The following is a 22,347-nucleotide window of genomic DNA, read 5'->3' on the forward strand; positions in this document are numbered from 1 at the left end:
AGAAGTCCAAGTTCAATCTGGGCTCAGTTTTATCCTGTAAAATCTTGTGCTCTTCCAGGGGTGAAATGCTCCTGGTTTGGACCGGATCGCCTGATCCGGTAGCGATGGAGGTGAGTGGTTCCGAGAACCGGTAGCAAAAATCCCATGCCCAGCTAAGCCGTGCGATCATCAGAGGCTTTTTAAATTATTTTTAAAAACATTGTTTCTACAACTTGTTTGGCAGAAAAAATGCTTTTAAAAGTAAAAAAAAAAAGCCTCTGATGATCGTGCGGCTCAGCTGGGATTGTTAGAGGCTTTTAAAAGCATTTTTTCTACAACCTCTTCAGCCCAGGAGATTGTAGGGAAAAAAATGCTTTTAAAAACCTCTAACAATCCCAGCTGAGTTGCCTGATAGGCAGAGGCTTTTTTTTAAAAAAAAAAAACTTTTTTTCTACAAACTGTTTTTCGGCTAAAGAGATTGTAAAAAAAAATGCTTTTAAAAGCTTCTGATGATCCTAGCTGAGTTGCCTGATCAGCAGAGACTTTTAAAAGGAAAAAAGTCTCTGCCGATCAGGCAACTCAGCTGGGATCGTCAGAGGTATTTAAAAGCATTTTTTTACAACCTCTTCGCCAAAGAGGTTGTAGAAAAAATGGTTTTAAAAGTTAAAAAAAAAGTTAGCTATGCCCACCCACTCACATTACCCCCCCACCAAGCCACGCCCATAGAACCGGTAGTAACAGTAGTGAAATTTTAGATTCCACTACTGTGCTCTTTTATATTTTCTGTTATAGTATCAGATGATCTTGTAAGTAATTTCTGAATAGTTTATTCTCATGATAAATAAATTAATTTCTTCCGTGGTCAAATATTATTGCTCCATTTTATTAATTACTTCTTCTTAATTATACTTGTTTTTTTCTGGTTCCCTCTAGTCAAGGTTCAAAGTTCTCTCATGTCATTTTTTTTCAATCCATGAAAATCCCATGGGAAGATTTCATATAGTTAATTCAAAAGTCTTCATATATTCTTTTATGAAATTTTAAACACTCACAATAAATATTTATTGAAGCCCCTTCCAATCTACGTTCTATTCTCCCTTCTTCTGTTTCCCCAAAATTAAAGCTTTTCTTTTTAATCTTTTGACTTACATGGAACTTCTTTCATCCAGGGTAGCATTTTCTCCCAGCATAATAAAAAATATTCTTCGGAAGGTTCTTAATTTCTAGTAAATCAGTAATTAATACTGATTAATTAGTAAACTTATTAATTAGTAAGCAAAGAAGTGAGTGAATTCAATGTCTTCTTGAAGGTGCTGAATTGTTTTGCTCCTAGTTTCAGAACTAACTATGACAACTATTGTATGTATTTGAAGGGGGGGATTTGAAACCCTGAATTATCTAAAATATGAATTGAGAGTTTCTGTTACAATATGTATATTTAAATGTTTAACCTGAATCCGCAGGCATAATTATCTATTTTTGTTTGCAGAAAATTGATTTAGAAGGTTTCAAGTTATTTATGAAGACCTTTCTTGAAGCTGATTTACCAGATGAATTTTGTGAACATCTCTTTGTATCTTTTGGAAACAAAGCTCCTCACAGCAGTCCATTGGTAAAGAATAAATCACCATTCCTTCCAGGAGGTGAGTTTGATTGCCTTGAATGGACCTACCACTTGTTCTGAGACTTAATAGAAAGCCTTTAATAATCCTTAATGTCTTTTCATTCTTTTGTAATGATTTAATTCTTTTAGTAGGAATGGGAGAAAAATAGCACTTTTAGAAAAGGGAATAAATTATGAAGTCTATAGACAAATATCACAGGAATATTTGAGTAGAGAAAAAGTTGGCAAACAGAAAGATTAAAAGACTCAGCTCTATTAACTCTTCCAGATCTCTTTTTTCAAAGTAATTTTTCAAATGAGAATAGACCCATTACACTTTCATGTATAAGATTTAAGTTGATCTTAGACATTTATTGAACATTCTTTAATAAACTGTGGTTGTTATTCCCTATACATTTCTCAATTGTTTTTATATTCATAGAGACCACAGTTTCAAGGATATTTTTTATAAAAATAAGAACTGATTGTATTTAAATATATTGCTAAGTTATTATTTAGATATTCTTTTTCAACCATCATCTGGTATCTTAGTTATTTTCAATTCAAAGCCCATTAAAACAACTGGAAACTAATTTATTTAGCTTAGTGCTTTAGTTTTTTTATAAATATAATTATGACATTAAGTTTGGATCATATTCAGTTCAAGAATATTTGGACATTTGGATTGATTCCTCAGAGTACAGCAAGAAGCTGTATTTAAACAATTGAAGAAGAGTGATAAATTGAGAATGAAAGCATCTTATAAAAATAACTGAAAAAAATCAGACAAATTATTATTAATGATATTGTGCTATAATTTCTTTATCTAGAAATGTGCTCAACAAACATTATTGTGGATGTTAAAAGTAGCATCTGAATGTAAGCAGAAAATGTTGCTGTACAGTATATGATGAAAATGAGATAATTTCACTTTCTGTTATAAATGTGCTTAGAATTTTAGATAATTGAATACAATAGTACTTACACTCCTAGTAATGAAATATGTATTGAAATAAAACAGTGGCTAATGCCTTGGACCCAATTATTCCAGTCGGATCTCTTTCCTCTCAGTGATTTACAGAGGAGCTGAGGCAGATGAAATGAGAGAAAATACATCCAGAGTGTCATTGGCACTCAATAAAAAATAAACTCAACCAAACATGGATTAGAGATGCTAGCTGGATCGATAGGTCCTTCTTACAATAATTCTTACAATCATTCATGTCCCAGTCACTTCCAGACCGGACTACTCCATGTACTGTAATGGGACTGCCCTTGAAGATCCAAGATCCTGAAGTTGCAATTGGTGTGGACTACAGTGGCACAGGCAGTTATTTGCACTCTAGAACAGGGCATGTTCATGGCTCTGTGAACTGCAATTGCTCTCTAGTCCAATTCAAGGTTTTAACTTTTTATATTCTTCATGGCATGGGATCAGGTTATCTGAGCAATCACATCTCCCTGATAACATTAGCCAAACCTCTTTACATCTGGCAAAGAAGGCATGCTTTAGATACTGTCTGCTAAGGACCTATAGTTGGTGGGTCCCAGAAGATTTATTTCTCTGCCACGGTGCCCACATTAAGGAACATCCTTCTCATGAGAATTATTTATCTATTTAAGAAAATTTATATATCCGCTCAACTCATGCTCAGTGATTGTGGGCAGCTTAGAAATTAGATTAGCTTCATCGATTTCAATATTTCAAAAGGCTCTCAAGATCTGTTATTTATTAACCCTAACTCTAACCTTGATATTCTTATTCCCTTTTTCCTATGGTTTGTATTTTTGTTTTTTATGATATTTATTGATTTGTACTTTTAAATGTTATATCTGGTTTTTTAATAATTATTGTTTTATCTGAATGTTGTGCAGTGCCCTGAATCATTTTTTGTAAAATAGTTCACTATATAAATTTGATTTAAAAATAAATAGCCCACTTTATCACCTTGAATTACTTTTTGTGCAAAATGATGTCAATTTTCTCAATTGCAACAGAGAGAAAAAAATGTTCTATATATGATATCAGAAATATGGGCAGGTGAGATGTTTCAAATATTTTGTTTCTTGTTATATAAATCAACAATATGAATATTATTTCAGGTTTGCGAATTCCTAAAAGCATAACTACACATCCTCAACATCTTTCCAGAATGCACATACCAGAAGTAATCCAATTGAAAGATATTGTTTGTTATCTTTCCCTTCTTGAAAGAGGGAGACCTGAAGACAAATTAGAATGTATGTATTTTATATAAAACAATCTCATATTGTCATAACTTTAAAAATTAAAATAAGTTTTAGTCATTTGAGAGAATATAATTTTAGAATTGTAAGGCACCCAGGATCACTGGTTTACTTGTCAGGCTATAGAAGTTAATTAATTAATTAATATTATCTATATGTTATCTATATATTATCTATAAGACCTCTGTGCCTTCCGCCGTGCCCTTAAAACCTTCTTTTTCCAGCAAGCCAGGCTGGCCTAACACTTTTTAAAATGTTTTTAATTGTCTGTTATTGTTTTTAATCATGGGGTCAAATTTATATATATCTTTTTAATTGTATTTTAATGTTTGTAGTTTATGTTTTTACTTGGCTGTTCACTGCCCTGAGTCCTCAGGGAGAAGGGCGGTATACAAATTTAAAAATAAATAAATAAATAAAATATGTTTAGAAGTCAATTCCATTGAGTTCATTAGATCTGTCTTCTAGATTATTACGTTGTATCCTTAGAGTTTAACATTTTTTCAAGGAATAAATTTATTGTATTCAACTTCTATTTAGCTTTGACGGTCAAATAACTTGCATGCCTCTATTGGTTGTCAAGAATGTTTCATAGTACAAAATGCTTTTGTGAAATTTGTCAGCGGCATGATGAACTAACAGTTTTCTCCAATATTCTGAAATGGCTTTGATTTAGTAAACATAGGAAAAATGGCCATTGTAATTAATATTCATTTTTATTTTAATGTCTAGAAATATTCTGAAACATGTTTTCATTTTTTCACCAAAAAGTTAAATTTGGAATACTAATATGTTTCAGTTGTTTTCAATATGCAGCTGTGCAGTTATCAATGTCTGATCATGCACAGGTACAATTATGATACCTGGATTATTAATTATGCTGTGTTGGTAGAAGGAGTGGCAGAACATGGGGGTTCCTCCAGGTTCTGCTACTCCTTTTTCTGCATGCTGTTCCGGTTTCATTTTAACATAGTAAAATGGGAACAATTTAAATAAAACCCCTAAAAAACCTTGTAAAAATATTATGTTACTGCTATTGCAGAATTTCATATATTATTTAGAAGAGAAAAAGTGAACTATACAGACCAACATTTTTATTATGACAGAGCAAACATAAATCCATGAAATGTGTTTAGTATTTGAACTTAATCAAGTCACTATTTGTGGATTTATTTATTATTAAAAGTTTTATATGGCTCCCATCTTGTTAAACATTAAACTGGCTACCCTGCAACTATAATAAAATCACAAACAAGAAAACCAGGCCTGTAATCCATCATCTTTATCCATAAAATATTAAGCAGCATGGTGGTCCCATTTATAATAAGTTATGAATGCCTACATTTCTCTTTCCCATTAAACCCATGAAAAAATTAAATATATAATGGTACAAAAATTGCATCCATTCATTGTATACTGAAATAAAATGCATAATACTTCTAGTTTTGTTTAGATTCCATATTGAAGTGTAGATAAATTATATCACCAAAAAAAGCTAGCTTTTGTCAAGGCCGTAGTTTTTCCAGTCATAATATATGGCTATGAGTACTGGCCTATAAGAAAGGCTGCATAAAGAAAGATTGATATCTTTGAACTATGATGCTGGAGAAGATTGTTGTTCTTGCCTTGGACAACAAATACAAATTGCTCAATACTTGAATTATATCTATACAGCTTACTGAAAGCTTTAATAATGATGCTAATACTTAATTATTTTGGACACATAATGTAGAAACAAAAATCTTTAGTGAAGGCTCCGAAATTTAGAAAAATCCAAAGAAATTAAAAAGAAGACAAAATGTCATGATACGTTATTGAGTTATTGACAAACCACCATGACAAATATAGTTCATTGCCTCACAAATCATCAGAACAACTAAGCAACAGCAAAAAGTATGTCCCATTCACTAAGTTCTGAAATGCATAACTTTTCTAAGACATCATTGTACATTAAAGCAGCAACATATAATATTTATAATTTATAATTATGTATGCTAAGATATAGAAAGTAGGCTCTATCTGCTGGATATTTGGTTCCATTGCAAGGTGAGAGATCAGATTTGAAACAGTATATTTTCTGAGCAGAGTAGTAATCTAGTATTCTATTCTATTCTATTCTATTCTATTCTATTCTATTCTATTCTATTCTATTCTATTCTATTCTATTCTATTCTATTCTATTAAATTATTAAATTCTATTCTATTCTATCTTTAATACAAATATGTAAATATTAAGATCGGTTTGTGCAAACCAGATTTTTATCATCTAAATTTTAAACAATAAATAATATCAGTTGGATAATATTAGATGCAAGTAATATGTGAGCAAAAGAATACATACTTGTTTCTTTTCGTGATCATCCTATTTAGATATTATTTAAAAACATATACACTTTTATGACAGTGTGATGTATTCTATGAGGAAAAAATTGTTAGCTCGTTGCAATAATCCATTCTCTTCCTTTGAAATACTCGAGATTTTACCAACTTAGAATTTGCTATTTAATTACTAATTAAATAATTTTCATATATTCCTGAAAACTAAAGAGAAATTGTATGTACATGTATTTTTCCAACAATTCTGTCTCAGTTAAAATCAAAGACTGGATCTTAGGACTGAATCTCTACATTACTACAAAGTGGTGATGAATAGAAAGACAATATGTGTTACTTTTTCTGTTAGCATCATTTATTTCTCAGAATTTATTTCTTATGTGGTAGTTGCTATATTACTTAGAAATATGGTTTTAATTCTTTACCACAAAATGATTTTAATATGTTATTTCTCTTTAGTTATGTTTCGCTTGTATGACACAGATGGAAACGGCTACCTGGATAGTTCGGTAATTTTATTAATTAAAACAGCATACTTTAATATTTATTTATTATTGTACTTTGATTATTTTTATAAATAATTCAAGGTGGCAAACATACCTAATACTCCTTCCTCTTCTTATTTTCCCCACAACCACAATCTTGTGAGGTGAGTTGGGCTGAGATAGTGTCTGACCCAAAGTCATCCAGCCAGTTGGGCATGCCTAAAGTAGGACTAGAACTCACAATCTCCCAGTTTCTAGCCTGATATCTTAACCACAAGACCAGACAATCAATATTAAAATAACAAATCAGGAAGTATACACTGGAAATACAATAAACAGTTTAATAAGATGTAGTTTTTGAAGTTGCATTGGGGAATAGCTATACAGTTTGCATTTCTTTTTACCATTGCCAGAATGGTTATCCACCTGTTCCAGAGAGCAGGAACAATGCTGTATTCTTCCCACTCTCAGCTAAACGCTACTTCTGTTTCCCAGCTGCGATTCAAAAATAATGTTTGTCTTCCATTTCAAGCTCCTCAATGTGAACAATTTCAAGTGTTCCATTCTGATTTAGTGAAGATACAGCTGCAGTTATGACTTCCTGCACTGATTTCCCTTTGGGTGATCATTGCACTGGGTTGCTGGGTTGCTTGTATCTCTGATATTTTTTTAATCTTTTTTTTTTAATTCTCCAAAGCACCTGAGGCTAGGACAAAAAGCAATGGGTGGAAACTAATCAAGGAGAGAAGCAACTTAGAACTAAGGAGAAATTTCCTGACAGTTAGAACAATTAATCAGTGGAACAACTTGCCTCCAGAAGTTGTGAATGCTCCAACACTGGAAGTTTTTAAGAAGATGCTGGCTAACCATTTGTCTGAAGTGGTGTAGGGTTTCCCGCCTAAGCAGGGGATTGGACTAGAAGACTCCAAGGTCCTTTCCAAATCTGTTATTCTGTTCTGTTCTGTTCTGTCCTGTCCTGTCCCGTCCCGTCCCGTCCCGTACCATCCCATCCCATCCCATCCCATCCCATCCCATCCCATCCCATCCCATCCCATCCCATCCCATCTCATCCTATCCTATCCTAGTTCTAACTTAAATTAACAGCACTTGTTGATGACAACAATTTATTTTTAAGCTTATAGCCGATATTGCCATCTACAATAAAAAAATGAATTAAAATTCAAAACACATTAAAAGCAAAATACCAAAACAAAACATCAGATAAAAGCAGCAATCAAAATAGTCATATTAAAGCAAACATCACAGAACTATCATAGAAATATACCACAATATAGGATATACAAAAAGGATTTAAAAATCTAAATATTAGATTGTCTTTGACTAACACCTAAAAATTCACCATGTAAGTGTTAGGGGAATCTCTCTGGGGATCTCATAATTTTGTAATTAGAGACTTCTATTAATTGGTTTCACTAAATTCAGCAAGATGAAAGACCAAATTAGTCTGGAACCATGATGTGATGATTAAAAAAAAGACAGCATCCTAATATTAATTACTTTCTAAAGTACTTAAAAGTTTTCTTTTTTCTTTTTATATGATTAGTATAGTATAACATAAGTATACATATTTCATTTAAATAGACTTCCAAGAATAAAGTTATATTTATCACATATTCCCAGCTGGTGTTTCAAAAAATGTATTTTGGAAGAAAACAATATTGTGTATTTATTGTATTTTTCTATTGCCATAAACTGCAATTCCAGAGGGTATATATCATATTGTATGTAAAACAGCAAGATGTATGTGTAGCTTCTACTTTTACAACTTTAATTCATTACAAAAAAAAAGGACTTTTAATTAACAAGATTCTTTGTGTTTTGCTTTCATGTCCAGGAACTTGAAAACATCATTACTCAAATGATGCATGTTGCAGAATATCTTGAATGGGATGTCACTGAACTCAGTCCAGTAAGCATCATGGCAGGTCATTTATTTGGTTAGCAATGGAAATATCAAAGAACTGTTCTATATAATTTGATTAAAATAATAGTATGTTTGTAGCAGCTTTGTTTGGTTTCTTCAATGTTGAAATGGATTACAAAAGACTGGAATCATATTTAAGCCTGAAGATTGAAGATAAATATATATGAATAGTCAAAGAAGTGTCACCAATATAAAGAAAACTATGACAAATATAGTATTGTTTAGATCAATCAATAACAGAATTTATTTTCTTAAAATAAAATGGATTATATTAATAAGGAGAACAAAGCAGAACAAGCATTCAAGAAATTTCTAGTTGAAAGTTTGCGGATCAGTTGCTGAATGTAGTAAACAGGATTAAACAATTTTATTTGATTAGTTTTTTACAAATGATACGCATATACTGACTTTATGCCAGAGCACTTAATGAGGGTTACAATTCATTCTAAATCTTTATACTGATTTTTTCATCTATATATAAAAAAGTCAAATACCACTCACACATCAGGAAATCTCCAGAACTGTAAAGCCTACAAACTTGAAATTTGGCACATATGTTCCTCTTGGCTTGTAGGTGCTTGCTAAAAAAGGATTTTTCAAAATGACCATCAGATCATTAGTATTTCATATACAGTATTATATTAACACGCTCTGATGCTAAGGAGTTAGATGGTCTACTCATCTTCCCACCTGAAAGAAACTCTGTCCCAACTGCCAGTTGCCTTATATTAACATGCACTGATGCTAAGGAACTAGACATTCTACTCCCCCTCTCCACCTAAAAAGAACTCTGTTCCAACTGCCAGTTGCCTCACATTCCATTACCTCTGTCTCCTGCTGGCACTGGCAAAATGTTCTTGATCAATCTGTTGCTGGCCAATATTGCCTTTGCTGTTGCTTCCTCAGGAATTGCAGCTACCTTGATCGACGGAGGCAAGATGGCTCACTCAAGTTACCTTTCAACCTGAATCATTCTGAATCTGCACTTTGTAACATCTCTAAGCAAAGTGACATGGCTCAGGTGCTTTGAGAACTAAAGTTATCATGTGGAATGAGTGCACCATGACTCACAAAGGAAGTATTGAGGCTCTAAATAGGGCGCTTCACGACATTAGGTGCAGCAACCATCTTATGGGTGGAGTTACGGTGCTTTTGGCTGGTGACTTCAGACAGACGTTGTCTGTTGTGCTACGAAGAACATGTGCAGATGAAGTCAAGGCCTGTCTCAAGTCATCCATCTTATGGCCTAATGTCAGAGTCCTGTCTTTGAGAGTTAACATGTGTGTCCACCTTCAACATGATTTGAGGGCAGAAGAGTTTTCCAATTTATTACTTGATATTGGTGATGGCAAGCTTTTGGAAGAATAACTATTCCAAGTAACCTTTGTCATGTTGTGAGAGATCTGATAGCTTGACTGACAGAATATACCCCAACATTCATCAGGCTGGAATAGATTGCGCTTCATGGCTGAGGGAAAGAGCTATTCTCTCGACTCAGCCAACATCATCAACTTTCTGCTGAAGAAGCTGTCCATGGAGGATATGAAATATGAATCTGTGGACTCGGTAATGGAGATTGAGGATACTGTACATTACCCTGTGGAGTTCTTGCACACTCTCAACCCACTAGGATTACTTTGTCATTCTCTATCCTCAAGGCTGGCATTCCAATCATGCTGTTATGCAATCTAACCCCTCCGAAACTGTGCAATGGCACCAGGCTTCAGGTGAAGACCAGGAGTGAAATCCAGCAGGTTCTGACAGGTTCTGGAGAACTGGTAGGGAAATTTTGAGCAGTTCGTAGAACCAGTAGTGGAAATTTTGAGTAGTTCGGAGAACTGGCAAATACCACCTCTGGCTGGCCCAGGGTGGGATGGGAATGGAGATTTTGCAATATCCTTTCCTTGCCATGCCCACCAAGCCACACCACGCCCACCAAGCCACACCCACAGAACCGGTAGTAAAAAAATTTGGATTTCACCACTGGTGAAGACTCTGTACAACACATAATCAAAGCTATGATTTTCACAGTCATCAATCAGAGAGAAACCATTTTCATACCCCAAATTCCTCTGATCCCATCAGACCATCACTTCGAGTTCAAACCGCTACAATTTCCCGTTAAGGTGTGCTATGCCATCACCATCAATAAGGCACAGGGACAGACTTTGAAAGTGGCTGGTGTGCATCTGAGGAGTGACTGTTTCTCCCATGGCCAGTTGTATGTGGTGTGCTCTAGAGTCAGTTTACCTCACAGCCAAGTCATCATCCAGCCACAGAGCAAAACCAGGAATGTTGTTTACAGGGAGGTCCAGAGCAATTCATCTGAGGGAAAAATTGAAACTGTATGCTATGCAAGTTATTAGCCTGGTTATGTAGACAAAAAAGCCATGGTTGCTGGTGGGATTAAAGGGCTTAAATCCATCTATTTTATTGTTGTTAGACTTTCAATAATGTCTTAACAGAAAGTGTAATCTGTAACAGATTAATCTGTTAACAGAAACTTAATCTGTAACAGAAACTTAGTTTACCATCTCTACTGAAATAATACAGTACCTTTTTTAACAACTCATTAATTTTCAAGCTTTAAGTGTCAATTTATCAAGGCCTTTCGTAACTACTCATTAATTTTCAAGATTTAAGTGTCAATTTATCAAGCCCGATCACATAGTTTTATAGCGAAGCACAAGTATCCAGCTAGTATTGTTATATATTAACCATGCAGAATTGTCACAGATGATGGGCAGGACACCTTGCATGAAATTTATTGAATGATTCTTGACTTTATCACAGATTAAGAAAGACATTGTAACATTTCTCTTCTTAATTTATTTATCTTTACTTTACTTTCATATTTATTCTCTAACCATTGATACCATACAATCTATTGATACAATAGATATGTTAAGTATTAAGTATTACTATTAAAATAAAAGTAGATATAAACAATGAATATGCTGGTAACTGTGATGACACAAGAAATTTGTACTCAGACAACACACTGTTTAATGAATGATGGAATGTTTGTATTAAAATAAAAAAATAATATTAAAAAAAAGATTAAGAAAGACATATTTACAACATATTTTGCCATTCAGTTTATTTTTTCAGCATCTAAGGTGAATTTGGGTGTGGTAAAATAACATCAAGGCAGAATTCCCACTTTAATTTTATTTGAAAATTACTTTTCCCCTGCTAATATTAAGTATATAAATATTGTATACAGTAAATATTTTGAAAGTATTTAAGGTTTTTTAAATCATATTTCTTCAAATAAAATCTCTTTTAATTTCAGAGGTAGTATTTAAATAAATACTGCTACATCAGAATTAGGCAAACTGTTTCAGGTGGCATCATGCAATTTGTTTTGATTTTACAGGTACACATAGGCTGAAATTATATGAGAATGCCAACTCATGTAGAATGAGTTTTCTTGCCCCAGGATCACATATTCTTGTCTATAAAATCTTGTTCCCCACCAAACACCTGTGGATGATACAATCTATTTAGTGCTATATTTTCAAGCTGTATTAGAACATTAAAATAAAATTAAGGTTAGAAAGTGTACTGTATTTTTCGGAGTATAAGACGCTCCAGAGTATAAGAAGCACCTTAGTTTTTGGGGAGGAAAATAGAGGCTATTTGGAAACTGAAACAGTATTTGCTGTGTGACCAACAAAGAAGGAGACAGCAAGTAGCTTGGGCGTGGCTTAGCTAAACTGTTCTAAAGCTGCATGCTGTGCTGATCTCTGAAACTAAAACTGAAACTGAAACTCCTCTCCTCTGCTTGTGTTTTGCTTGTGTTAGAAAATCTGCTTTTGATATTGTATATGTACTTTATATTATATATAAAGAGAAGTTATTGAATCTTGCTGAACCAGTTATTTGTGTGTGCTTTCTGGATATGATTGCTGCTGCAAACTCTGACAGTCCTTGCAGCAAATAGAGAACAGCCAGGTCAGCTTCAGCACATTATTGCAGTCTGATTCAGCATGAGCAGCTGATTGGCAGGTGGATCGGCCTCCCAGAATACCCCCAATCAGCTGCTCCAGGCTGCAGGGATTGCCACAGATCATCGCCTCATCTGTGCCTCATGTTTTTGGCTACATTCGGAGTATAAATTGCATCCAAATTTTCAGCCTCATTTAGGGGGGAAAAGTGTGTCTTATATACTCTGAAAACTATGGTACATCATTGGATTTATTTTGAATAGACTTGCATAGGGCTGCAGTAAAATAATTGAAACCAATATAGCGGTACTTTCTTACATTTTTTTAATATGGAAATATTTTAGTGGTATTTACAAGACATATTGTCTTCTATTTTAATGTAAAACAACTATTAGTTTTTACATATTATATATATCAAATGTTTTTTTTAATTAAAACAGATTCTTCATGAGATGATGGAAGAAATTGATTATGATCATGATGGCACAGTTTCCTTGGAAGAATGGATCCAGGGGGGAATGACTACGATCCCACTTTTAGTGTTGCTTGGATTAGAGAATGTAAGAATCATCACAGTGGTAATAAACTCTCAAACTTAAAAACATGTATGCATTCCAGCATTTTGGATGAACAAATAGATAAATACTAAATTTATGAAAGAAGAGCGTAAGCATAACTTAGAAATATTTCTTCCCCTTACATTCCTCAACATCTGTTAATACTTTATCAGGACTGCTATCTAAAAAAATTATTGTTATAAATCTGAAAACTGAATCTTAAAAAGAATTTTAGGGACTGTTTCCAAAATAAACATAGCTTGAAAATGCTAACAGATCTTTATAAAAAGTCTCTGAATTCAATCACATGTTCAATAAATTATTGAATATTATATTATTCAATAGTTCAAATATTATTCCCACTTCCAGCTTTTGAAAATGAATCCAATCTAATCAGGGTCAGATTCATTTGAATTGGATCGGCTATTTCCATTTAAATCTAGCTCTCAGATTTATATTATCCTTGTAGTGAACCAGATTTCTTTCTTTCTTTCTTTCTTTCTTTCTTTCTTTCTTTCTTTCTTTCTTTCTTTCTTTCTTTCTTCCTTCCTTCCTTCCTTCCTTCCTTCCTTCCTTCCTTCCTTCCTACCTACCTACCTACCTACCTACCTACCAGAATCCTTCTAATTTGAGGCTTTATTTTAAAATTTTACAATAGATTGATTCCCTTCAATGGACTGTTTTATTCTGAATCGATAATTCATAAAAAATATTTCATTGTCTAATTTACACATTTAAACACATTTTAAACACATTAAACACATATACTTGTAATTTATGTATTTCAAAAGGTAAACTCTACATATTTATTTATTTATTTATTTATTTATTTATTTATTTATTTATTTATTTATTTATTTATTTATTTATTTATTTATTGAATTTGTATACCACCCTACTCCCGAAGGACTCAGGGCGGTGAACAGCCAAATAAAATACATATAATACAAATGTTAAAAAACTATTAAAATACAATTAAATAATTGGTCCGGACAACGAAATTTAAAACACCCCAAATTTATAAGACAAATTAAAATTTTAAAAATTTTAAAAATTTTAAAAACAGTTTAAAAGAGAGGTTAGGCCAGCTTTTCTGGCCTGCTGGAAAAGAAATGTTTTGATGGCATGGCAGAAAGCGCGCAAGTCCGGGATCCTCCGTATCTCCGGGGAAGCTCATTCCAGATGGCGGATGCCCCCACAGAGAAGGCTCTCCCCCTGGGGCCGCCAGTCGACACTGTTTAGCCGACGGCACCCTGAGGAGCCCCTCTCTATGGGAGCGTACTGGTTGGTGAGAGGCTACTGGTGGCAGAAGGTGGTCTCATAGATACCCCGGTCCTAAACCATGGAGCGCTCTAAAGGTGGTAACCAAAACCTTGAAGCACACCCGGAAGACCATTGGGAGCCAGTGCAGTTTGCACAGGAGGGGGGTCACATTGGAGCACCCCGTCGCTCCCATAACCACCCGCGCAGCCGCATTCTGGACCAGCTGGAGCCTCCGGGTGCTCCTCAAGGGGAGCCCCATGTAGAGATCGTTGCAGTAGTCCAGGCGAGGGCATGAGTGACCGTATTTAACGAGTCCTGATCCAGAAAGGGACGCAACTGGCGAATCAGGCGAACCTGATAAAACGCCGTCAAGTGCTCTTCTAAAGACAGCTGTGAGTCCAGGGGGACCCCCAGGTTGTGAACCCTCTCCATGGGGGCCAACGACTCGCCCCCAATAGTCAGTGATGGCACCAACTGACTATATCGGGATGTCGGAAACCACAGCCACTCGGTCTTGGATGGGTTGAGCCTGAGTCTGTTCCTCCCCATCCAGATCCGTACAGCCTCCAGGCACTGGGACATCACTTCAAGGCATCATTGGGGTGGTCCGGGGTGGAGATGTACAGCTGGGTGTCATCAGCGTACTGGTGGTACTTCACCCCAAAACCACGGATGATCTCACCCAGCAGCTTCACATAAATGTTGAACAGAAGGGGCGAGAGGACCGACCCTTGTGGCACCCCACATACAAGGGGCCTCGGGGTTGATCTCTGCCCCCCTGCCAACATTGACTGCGACTGGTCGCAGAGGAAGGAGGAGAACCATCGCAACACGGTGCCTCCCACCCCTAACTCTTCCAGCCGGTGCAGCATGATACCATGGTCGATGGTATCAAAAGCCGCTGAGAGGTCTTATAGGACCAGGACAGAGGAGCAACCCCTGTCCCGAGCCCTCCAGAGATTATCAACCAATGTGACCAATGCCGTTTCCGTGCTGTACCCAGGCCTGAAGCCCGACTGGAACGGATTCCGATAAGCCGATTCATTCAGGTACTGAGGGAGCTGTCGTGCTACCTATATGTGTGTATGTATATGTTTTTCTCTGTGTGTGTATCCCCAGTACAGTTCATCTTTTGAAATATATAAACTGTATAAATAAATAGAGGCATATATGTTATTATTAGTTTAAATAAAATAAATGCAGTTACAACCTTTTATTCTTATATCCCTTTCATTATTCTTTTTTGTGTGCACTTTTCCAGTTTCTCAGCAGGCAAAACTCATACTGAAATAAATGTAAAATCTTTCTGATATGCCACCCTTACTAGTGCAATTAGGATGTAGAATAAAATTAAAATTCAATACAATTGCATTTAATTCATTAATTAACCAAATCATATTTATATAATGCAACTACTGTCATAAAGTATTTTTCTACTATGCTATTAATAAATGTCAATAGAAAACACACAGATCAAAATTTAAAAACTTAATTATAGTTTTTAAACTATATTTCATTTTTCCTCATATTTACCAAATAAATCCTTACAATTTCACTTGTACAAATATAAACTCTTCAGCTTCTTGTGAGATTTTCAGCATTATGAACACAATTTATTTACATAGTCAAATATATTTGGTGTTACTTTCTAGTAGAAAAACACAGTTTGCATTCTACACAAATGCCCAGGTTGTTTAATTTGAAATTATTGAGATCAAATATGTTTCTTTTGAAAATATCAATTTATTTACTAAGGATTCTACACTGCAAAATCAGACAGCCATTTTATAGTTCTTTGCTGGCTGGATGAAATAATGTCAAAGGATTATGAAGGCTAATTAATTTGACAGTGGACTTTTTTGCTGGATAAAATAACAGGAGAAGGGCATTTCTCAGAAGTGATGCTTTTTTCATGAAATATGTGTGGCAGCTGTGTACTGAGGTATGCAACTGCTGCAGATTTTTATGAAAAATAAGATCATCAAAAATTGTGAACTATGTTACTGTTTATTTCATGTGATTTCTGGACATACTGAATCAGCTGTATTAGTGTGCAATATTCTTAGAAGACTGCTTAGCCTTCCTAACTCATACAAGGTCTTCTTTACTTCTGACACTACACTAGGCCCATCATTGAATTTCACATGCCACAAAGAGGGCTATATGGTTTGGACCAAGTAATCTTAAATGGGATGATCTTTATGCCAGTTGGAAGGCCAGTTTGTTCGAGTGGTTAAGGCACCAGACTAGAAAGTAAGAGATTGTGAGTTCAAGCCCTGCCTTTGCTGTAAAAGCCAGCTGGGTGACTTTAGGCCAGTTACTCTCATTTGTCCAACTCATCTCACAGGCTGTTGTTGTGAGGAAAATGATGTGTTGGATATATTTGCCCCCTTGAGTTGTTTGTAAAAATAATAAAAGCACTTTGCTTTGACTTGGACTCTGAGTGGATGGGTCGAATCAAGGTACCCAGACCAGGCCTTCTGTATTTATCTAGAATGAGTTTGGTCCTGTATTCCAATGAAGTAAAATCAATTCTCCAGTCAGTTAGCTTGGCCACCAATTTGTTAGATCCAGATGGTTAAAGTCACTCAGGAGATCACTTCCAGGTTGGTCAGTGCATTGATATCTGCTTTTTTGAGGGAAGGGGTAATTCCTTCAGCCTTATACCTTATTTAAATAAGACATTAATGGAACTAACAGTTCTGGAAAATGATTATCTGGTTTCCATTTTAAGGAAGGGGAAGAGGATGGTCAGACTTAGTGAGCTCTGGAGGGAATAGATTAAATTTATCTGTTTCAACTGGGTTTCAAGCCAGAGTTTGATAGCAAGCTTCCATTAGTCATATTTGTTCATACCTGTGGTAGAATTGAGATGAGTGCATTTATACTTGTGCTCCCAGATATCTCAGTAGCTTTCAATATGGTTGACCATGGTATTGTTTTGGACCAGCTTAAAGTGGAAGGTTCCAATTTACAGTGATTTTTCAATTTCTGTGTCCAGCTTTGATCAGGGTTGACAGGCAGAGAGAAATAGCACCCATGGCTCCTCACTTTTGGGGTGGTGCTGGGTTCTATACTTTTTTGCCCAGCTGATAAGCATCTGTATGAAACCATTGGATGACACAGTCTGCTGTTTTAACATGAATAAAAAGCTCCCTTTTTACAATCTTGTAATTCCTTAATTTGGGGTGACTAGATGGAGCTGAGCATTTCCTGACCCAATGCCCTTCCTGACACCACGCAGAGTTCACAGGAACTCTTTTTCTTTGTGCCCTAGGAAAGAAATATCTGCCGCTACGTAAGATTGAACTTTCAACCTTCCAGAGTCTTCACCATTAGGCTACCATGCCGCTCTAATTTAACATATATATGCAAATGAAATCCAGTTATACCTCTCAAATCCTAGCAAGTCAAGTAAGTAGGTAGAAGCTGTGGCCAAGATAGGTACATCTTGTTCACAAGTTGTACCCTTTTTGGAAAAGGAGGCACTTCAGACAGAGATTCATGACTTCATCATCTCATGGTTGGATTACTGTAATGCACTTTGTTGCCCTTGAAGCCCATGCTGAAGCTGCTGCTGGTCCACAATGTGTCAGCACGGGTGGTGATGGGTTCTTTTGGTTTGACTTTAGTGTTGTACTTTGTACTTTGTTTCATTAATTAACTAATTTGGTCATTCGATTTCTATAGCACTTTTAGAACAATTTTTATTGTTTCTTTTGGTCTGTTGTATTTTCTTCTAATAAGTAGGCTTTTTTTTTGTTTTAATCACCCAAAATTGTTTGGGATTTGATGGAATAAATAACATATGTTTTTATGACACTGGACTGGAATTGAAAGGGACTTCATTGTTTCTCTCTGTGTGTATATTCCAGAATTGTTCTGAGCTACCTATTTCCTTGTTAATTTGCTTCTTAAACATGTCTGTGTGAAAATCGACCACAAGTTTTCAACAACACCTATTTTAGTTTGGTAAAAAAGAATATATAGCTTTTTAAATGTGCAGTAATTTTTGGAATGAATATGTTTGGAATTTCAACTGTTTTCTCCACTACCTTTTCTCCACTAGATGTCAGGGTTGTATTGCAAAAGTATTTTGCTGTAATGTGTTATTTCAAAAGTTGTAAGAAATACATTAGGGATGTTACCTTATAATCAACCAACTGAAGCTTTGAACAGATGACTCTTTAAAAAGGAAAAAAAAAACTTATGGAAATTTAGGCCCAAGTATAAAAAAGATTGCAGCTGAATTGGTCCATAGAGAACGATCTAGCTAAGCAAGATTAATGCCACAATGATTGTCAATGTGCATTCCCTGTGGAACACTCAACACTGCTTTGTTAGATCATAAATTTGGCTAGAATAATGGAGAGTCCTACTTCATTTGGCATGAAATATATTTAAAGCACTGTAAGTGTCTACATATTCGATATAAATACCTAATATTTATATGCCATATAGTAAATATTGTGAGTTCTTAAAGAAATGGGAGTACTAGACCATCTTATTTGTCTCTTGAGAAACCTATATGTGGGTCAAGAAGCAACAGTGAGAACTGGACATGGAACCACTGATTGGTTCAAAATTGACAAAGGAGTTCAGCAAGGCTGTATACTGTCGCCCTTCCTATTTAACTTATATGCAGAGTACATCATGAGAAAGGCAGGTCTAAATAAATCACAAATTGGAATTAAGATTGTCAGTTCAACAACCTCAGAGATGCAGATGAAGGAGGAAAATGCAAAAGTTGGCTTGAAACTCAACATTAAGAAAACTAAGATCATGGCATCCGGCCCTCTCAATTCCTGGCAAATAGATGGGGAAGAAATGGAGGTAGTGATAGATTTTATTTTCCTGGGCTCCAAGATCACCGCAGATGGGGACTGCAGCCAAGAAATGCTCCTGGGGAGGAAAGCTATGGCATATCTAGACAGCATACTAAAAAGCAGAGACATCACACTGCCAACAAAAGTGCGTATAGTCAAGGCTATGGTTTTCCCAGTTGCAATGTATGGCTGTGAAAGTTGGGCCATAAGGAAGGCTGAGCGCCAAAAAATTAATGTCTTTGAACTATGGTACTGGAGAAGACTCCTGAGAGTCCCTTGGCAAGGTGATCACACCGGTCAGTCCTAGAGGAGATCAACCCTGACTATTCTTTAGAAAGCCAGATCCTGAAGATGAAACTCAAATACTTTGGCCACCTAATGAGAAGGAAAGACTCACTGGAGAAGAGCCTAATGCTGGGAACGATTGAGGGCAAAAGAAGAAGGGGACGACAGAAAATGAGGTGGCTGGATGGAGTCACTGAAACAGTCAGCATGAGATTAAATGGACTCCGGGGGATGGTAGAGGACAGGAAGTCCTGGAGGAACATTGTCCATGGGGTCGCGATGGGTAGGACACAACTTTGCAACTAACAACAACAAATATTGTGAATACTGCTTGTTTAGTATTGGAAAATGTGAGCAGTATGTGTTTTTTATTCAAATTTGAAAGTGAATAATTCTGTGATGAAGATTATCCAGAGATATTCTAAAAGTGTGAAGAACCATAATTTTTTCCCTTTCTTGTTCCAGTCTCAGAGTATGTCCAGATAAGACATTTATTACAACTTCCTTTATTCACAAAATTTTCTCAGCCGTGTTCTTTCCAGTATCCTTCCCCAAAAATTATTTTTTGGAAAATAGGAAACATCCATAAAAAAGTGAAAATTAATAGCGGATGAAAGCTAATTGCCAAACTCTCTTTTTGAACTATAATAGCCAAAAATTGCTTAATCAGAACATATTGCTTCATTGCTATTATTTAGGTTTTCCACAGGAGGGAGCATTTGCAATTCTTTTAGAGAATTTTCAGAAACTATTAGATGAAGATGTAATAAAAATAATGTTTCTTCATTTTTATTTGAAATACACAATAATACTAAATGTAAGGCATGATAGTAAAACGAAGAGGAAAGCCTTGCTTAGCAATTTTCATATGATATGATTTTTGTTTACAGAATTGAAACAGTATTTTATGCACACGCATAGACGCACACAACAAAGAGATACATACAAACACGTGAGTCCCATTGATATAAATATCCCCAAGTTTATGTGCATGGGAGCACTATCAGATGTTCCAGAACACCTATTAGAATCTGCACAACATCCTAACTATTTATAACTTAACAAAATAAATAAAAGCAAATGTTAGCTTCAAGTAACAGGAAAAGGAGTTGTTCCGAGCACTAAAAGTTTATTATATGATACCTACACAAGAATTTGATCTGCAACTATCAAGCAAAATTGATAGATAAGGGCCAATGGAATTCACAGAAGCTGAACTTGGATTTCTTGTGGAAACACAATGACTCCAAACTGATGACATGTTTAATTCTGTCCTCAGGTTGAGCCTGTTCATCTCTTTGAGAAAGTAAAGAAGATCCTGCTATTATTTATCTTCTTTTCAAAATTTAAAAAAACTTTGTACTTTGTAACAAAAATTACCAAGTTGTGTACGTGGATCTTAACTGCTTTAATTGTTTTGGATTTTGTGAGCCACTCAGAGCCTATTGGAATGGGCAGCCATACCAAATCAAATAAAGTATATTAAATTAAAATGAGAGTTCATTATATTTCTCTGAATGCACTTTGCAGAGTTTCCATTGAGTCAAGTGAAGAAGTTGTATAAACAGTCTTAACTATTCCTTTAAGTTGAAAAAGGAAAACATAACTCAACCATTAACTTCAGTATATAATGTCCCAGTGTCCAAATGTATCCAGAGATTGAACACTCAGATATGGAAATAACTTATTGCATGATCAAGGCTTTATATTTTTGAGGCACGAAACATTTTTACTACCATAAATGTTCTCAAATCCATGTCAATTGACTATGAGTTAAATGTTTTAGTGCAGTAGTTTGGCTCAAGCATATTTCCAGTAAGCTTAACAACTAACAAGTAAAAATATTACCATCCATAAGGAACTACATATGTTTTTATAATATGAGACAGTTATAAAAATGCATATTATAGCATTGGCATTTGGCAGAATACAGTTCTGGGTTAAGAATATCCAATTTATGGCAACCCAAAGGGCTGTAAACTTCTGAAAATGGTGTCTGGTATTCCCCTTCCTTGAGTAAAAAGTGACTAAAGCTGGGCAATATTTTCATTTATTTTTATTTATTTAGTTTGTCAAGCATGTATGAGAAAACAAGTATAGGTATGACCATAACATAAAAACATATAAGTATAAACAGGTATAAGTATATACATATTAAATGAGTATGAATAAATGGGAACAGTAGGACAGGGACGGTAGGCACGCTGGTGCGTTTATGCACACCCCCTACAGACCTTTTAGGAATGGATGACGTCCACGGTAGACAGTTTAAGGTTAAAGTTTTGGAGATTTGAGGATGTAACAACAGAGTCAGGTAGTGCATTCCAGGCATTGACCACTCTGTTGCTGAAGTTGTGTTTTCTGCAATTGAGTTTGGAGTGGTTTACATTGCGTTTGTATCTATTGTTGCCTGTGTATTATTGCAGTTGAAGCTGAAGTAGTCATTGACACATAGGACATTGTAGCAGACAATTTTGTGTACTAAGCTTAAGTCAGACCGTAGGTAGTGTAGTTCTAGGTTTTCATGAACTACTGAAGCTGTGCATTTTTAATATACATCCTGATTTTAATGGTTTTCAGCAGTTCTTGAAAACATTTCATAGTTTCAGAGGTTCATTGACTCAAGGAAGTAAAATGTTGTCTGCCATTTTTAGTAATAGTAAAAAATACTAGTTCTGATTTATATATAAATTTGAGTTACAGATAGATTTAGGAATGAAACCTGTAATTAACATATTCCTTCATATTCTTGTTTTTATAATGTAAAACATTTAAAAATTAATAAGGAACTATTGAATCCATTTTTTAACATAAATAGCATATTTTTTCTACTTTGTAAAATTAAAGCCTAGATTTGATAAAGCTAGTGTCAT

The 22,347-nt window shown here is 35.1% G+C and overlaps 1 protein-coding gene across 3 annotated transcripts in view; it reads left to right on the forward strand.

The window, feature by feature from the left end:
• DGKB (diacylglycerol kinase beta) overlaps positions 1 to 22,347 on the forward strand; it is a 296,607-nt gene that overhangs the window by 26,092 nt on the left and 248,168 nt on the right. For all 3 annotated transcript variants that reach the window (XM_060685674.2, XM_034402586.3, XM_034402587.3), the window contains 5 exons: positions 1,469 to 1,622; positions 3,686 to 3,823; positions 6,623 to 6,672; positions 8,504 to 8,578; positions 12,984 to 13,103. In XM_060685674.2, coding sequence (XP_060541657.1) covers positions 1,469 to 1,622; positions 3,686 to 3,823; positions 6,623 to 6,672; positions 8,504 to 8,578; positions 12,984 to 13,103 — 537 coding nt within the window. The remainder of the gene's footprint in view (positions 1 to 1,468; positions 1,623 to 3,685; positions 3,824 to 6,622; positions 6,673 to 8,503; positions 8,579 to 12,983; positions 13,104 to 22,347) is intronic.

Source organism: Pantherophis guttatus, chromosome 4, assembly GCF_059756535.1.
Source record: "Pantherophis guttatus breed Tessera chromosome 4, ASM5975653v1, whole genome shotgun sequence".
NCBI classification, from domain to species: domain Eukaryota; kingdom Metazoa; phylum Chordata; class Lepidosauria; order Squamata; family Colubridae; genus Pantherophis; species Pantherophis guttatus.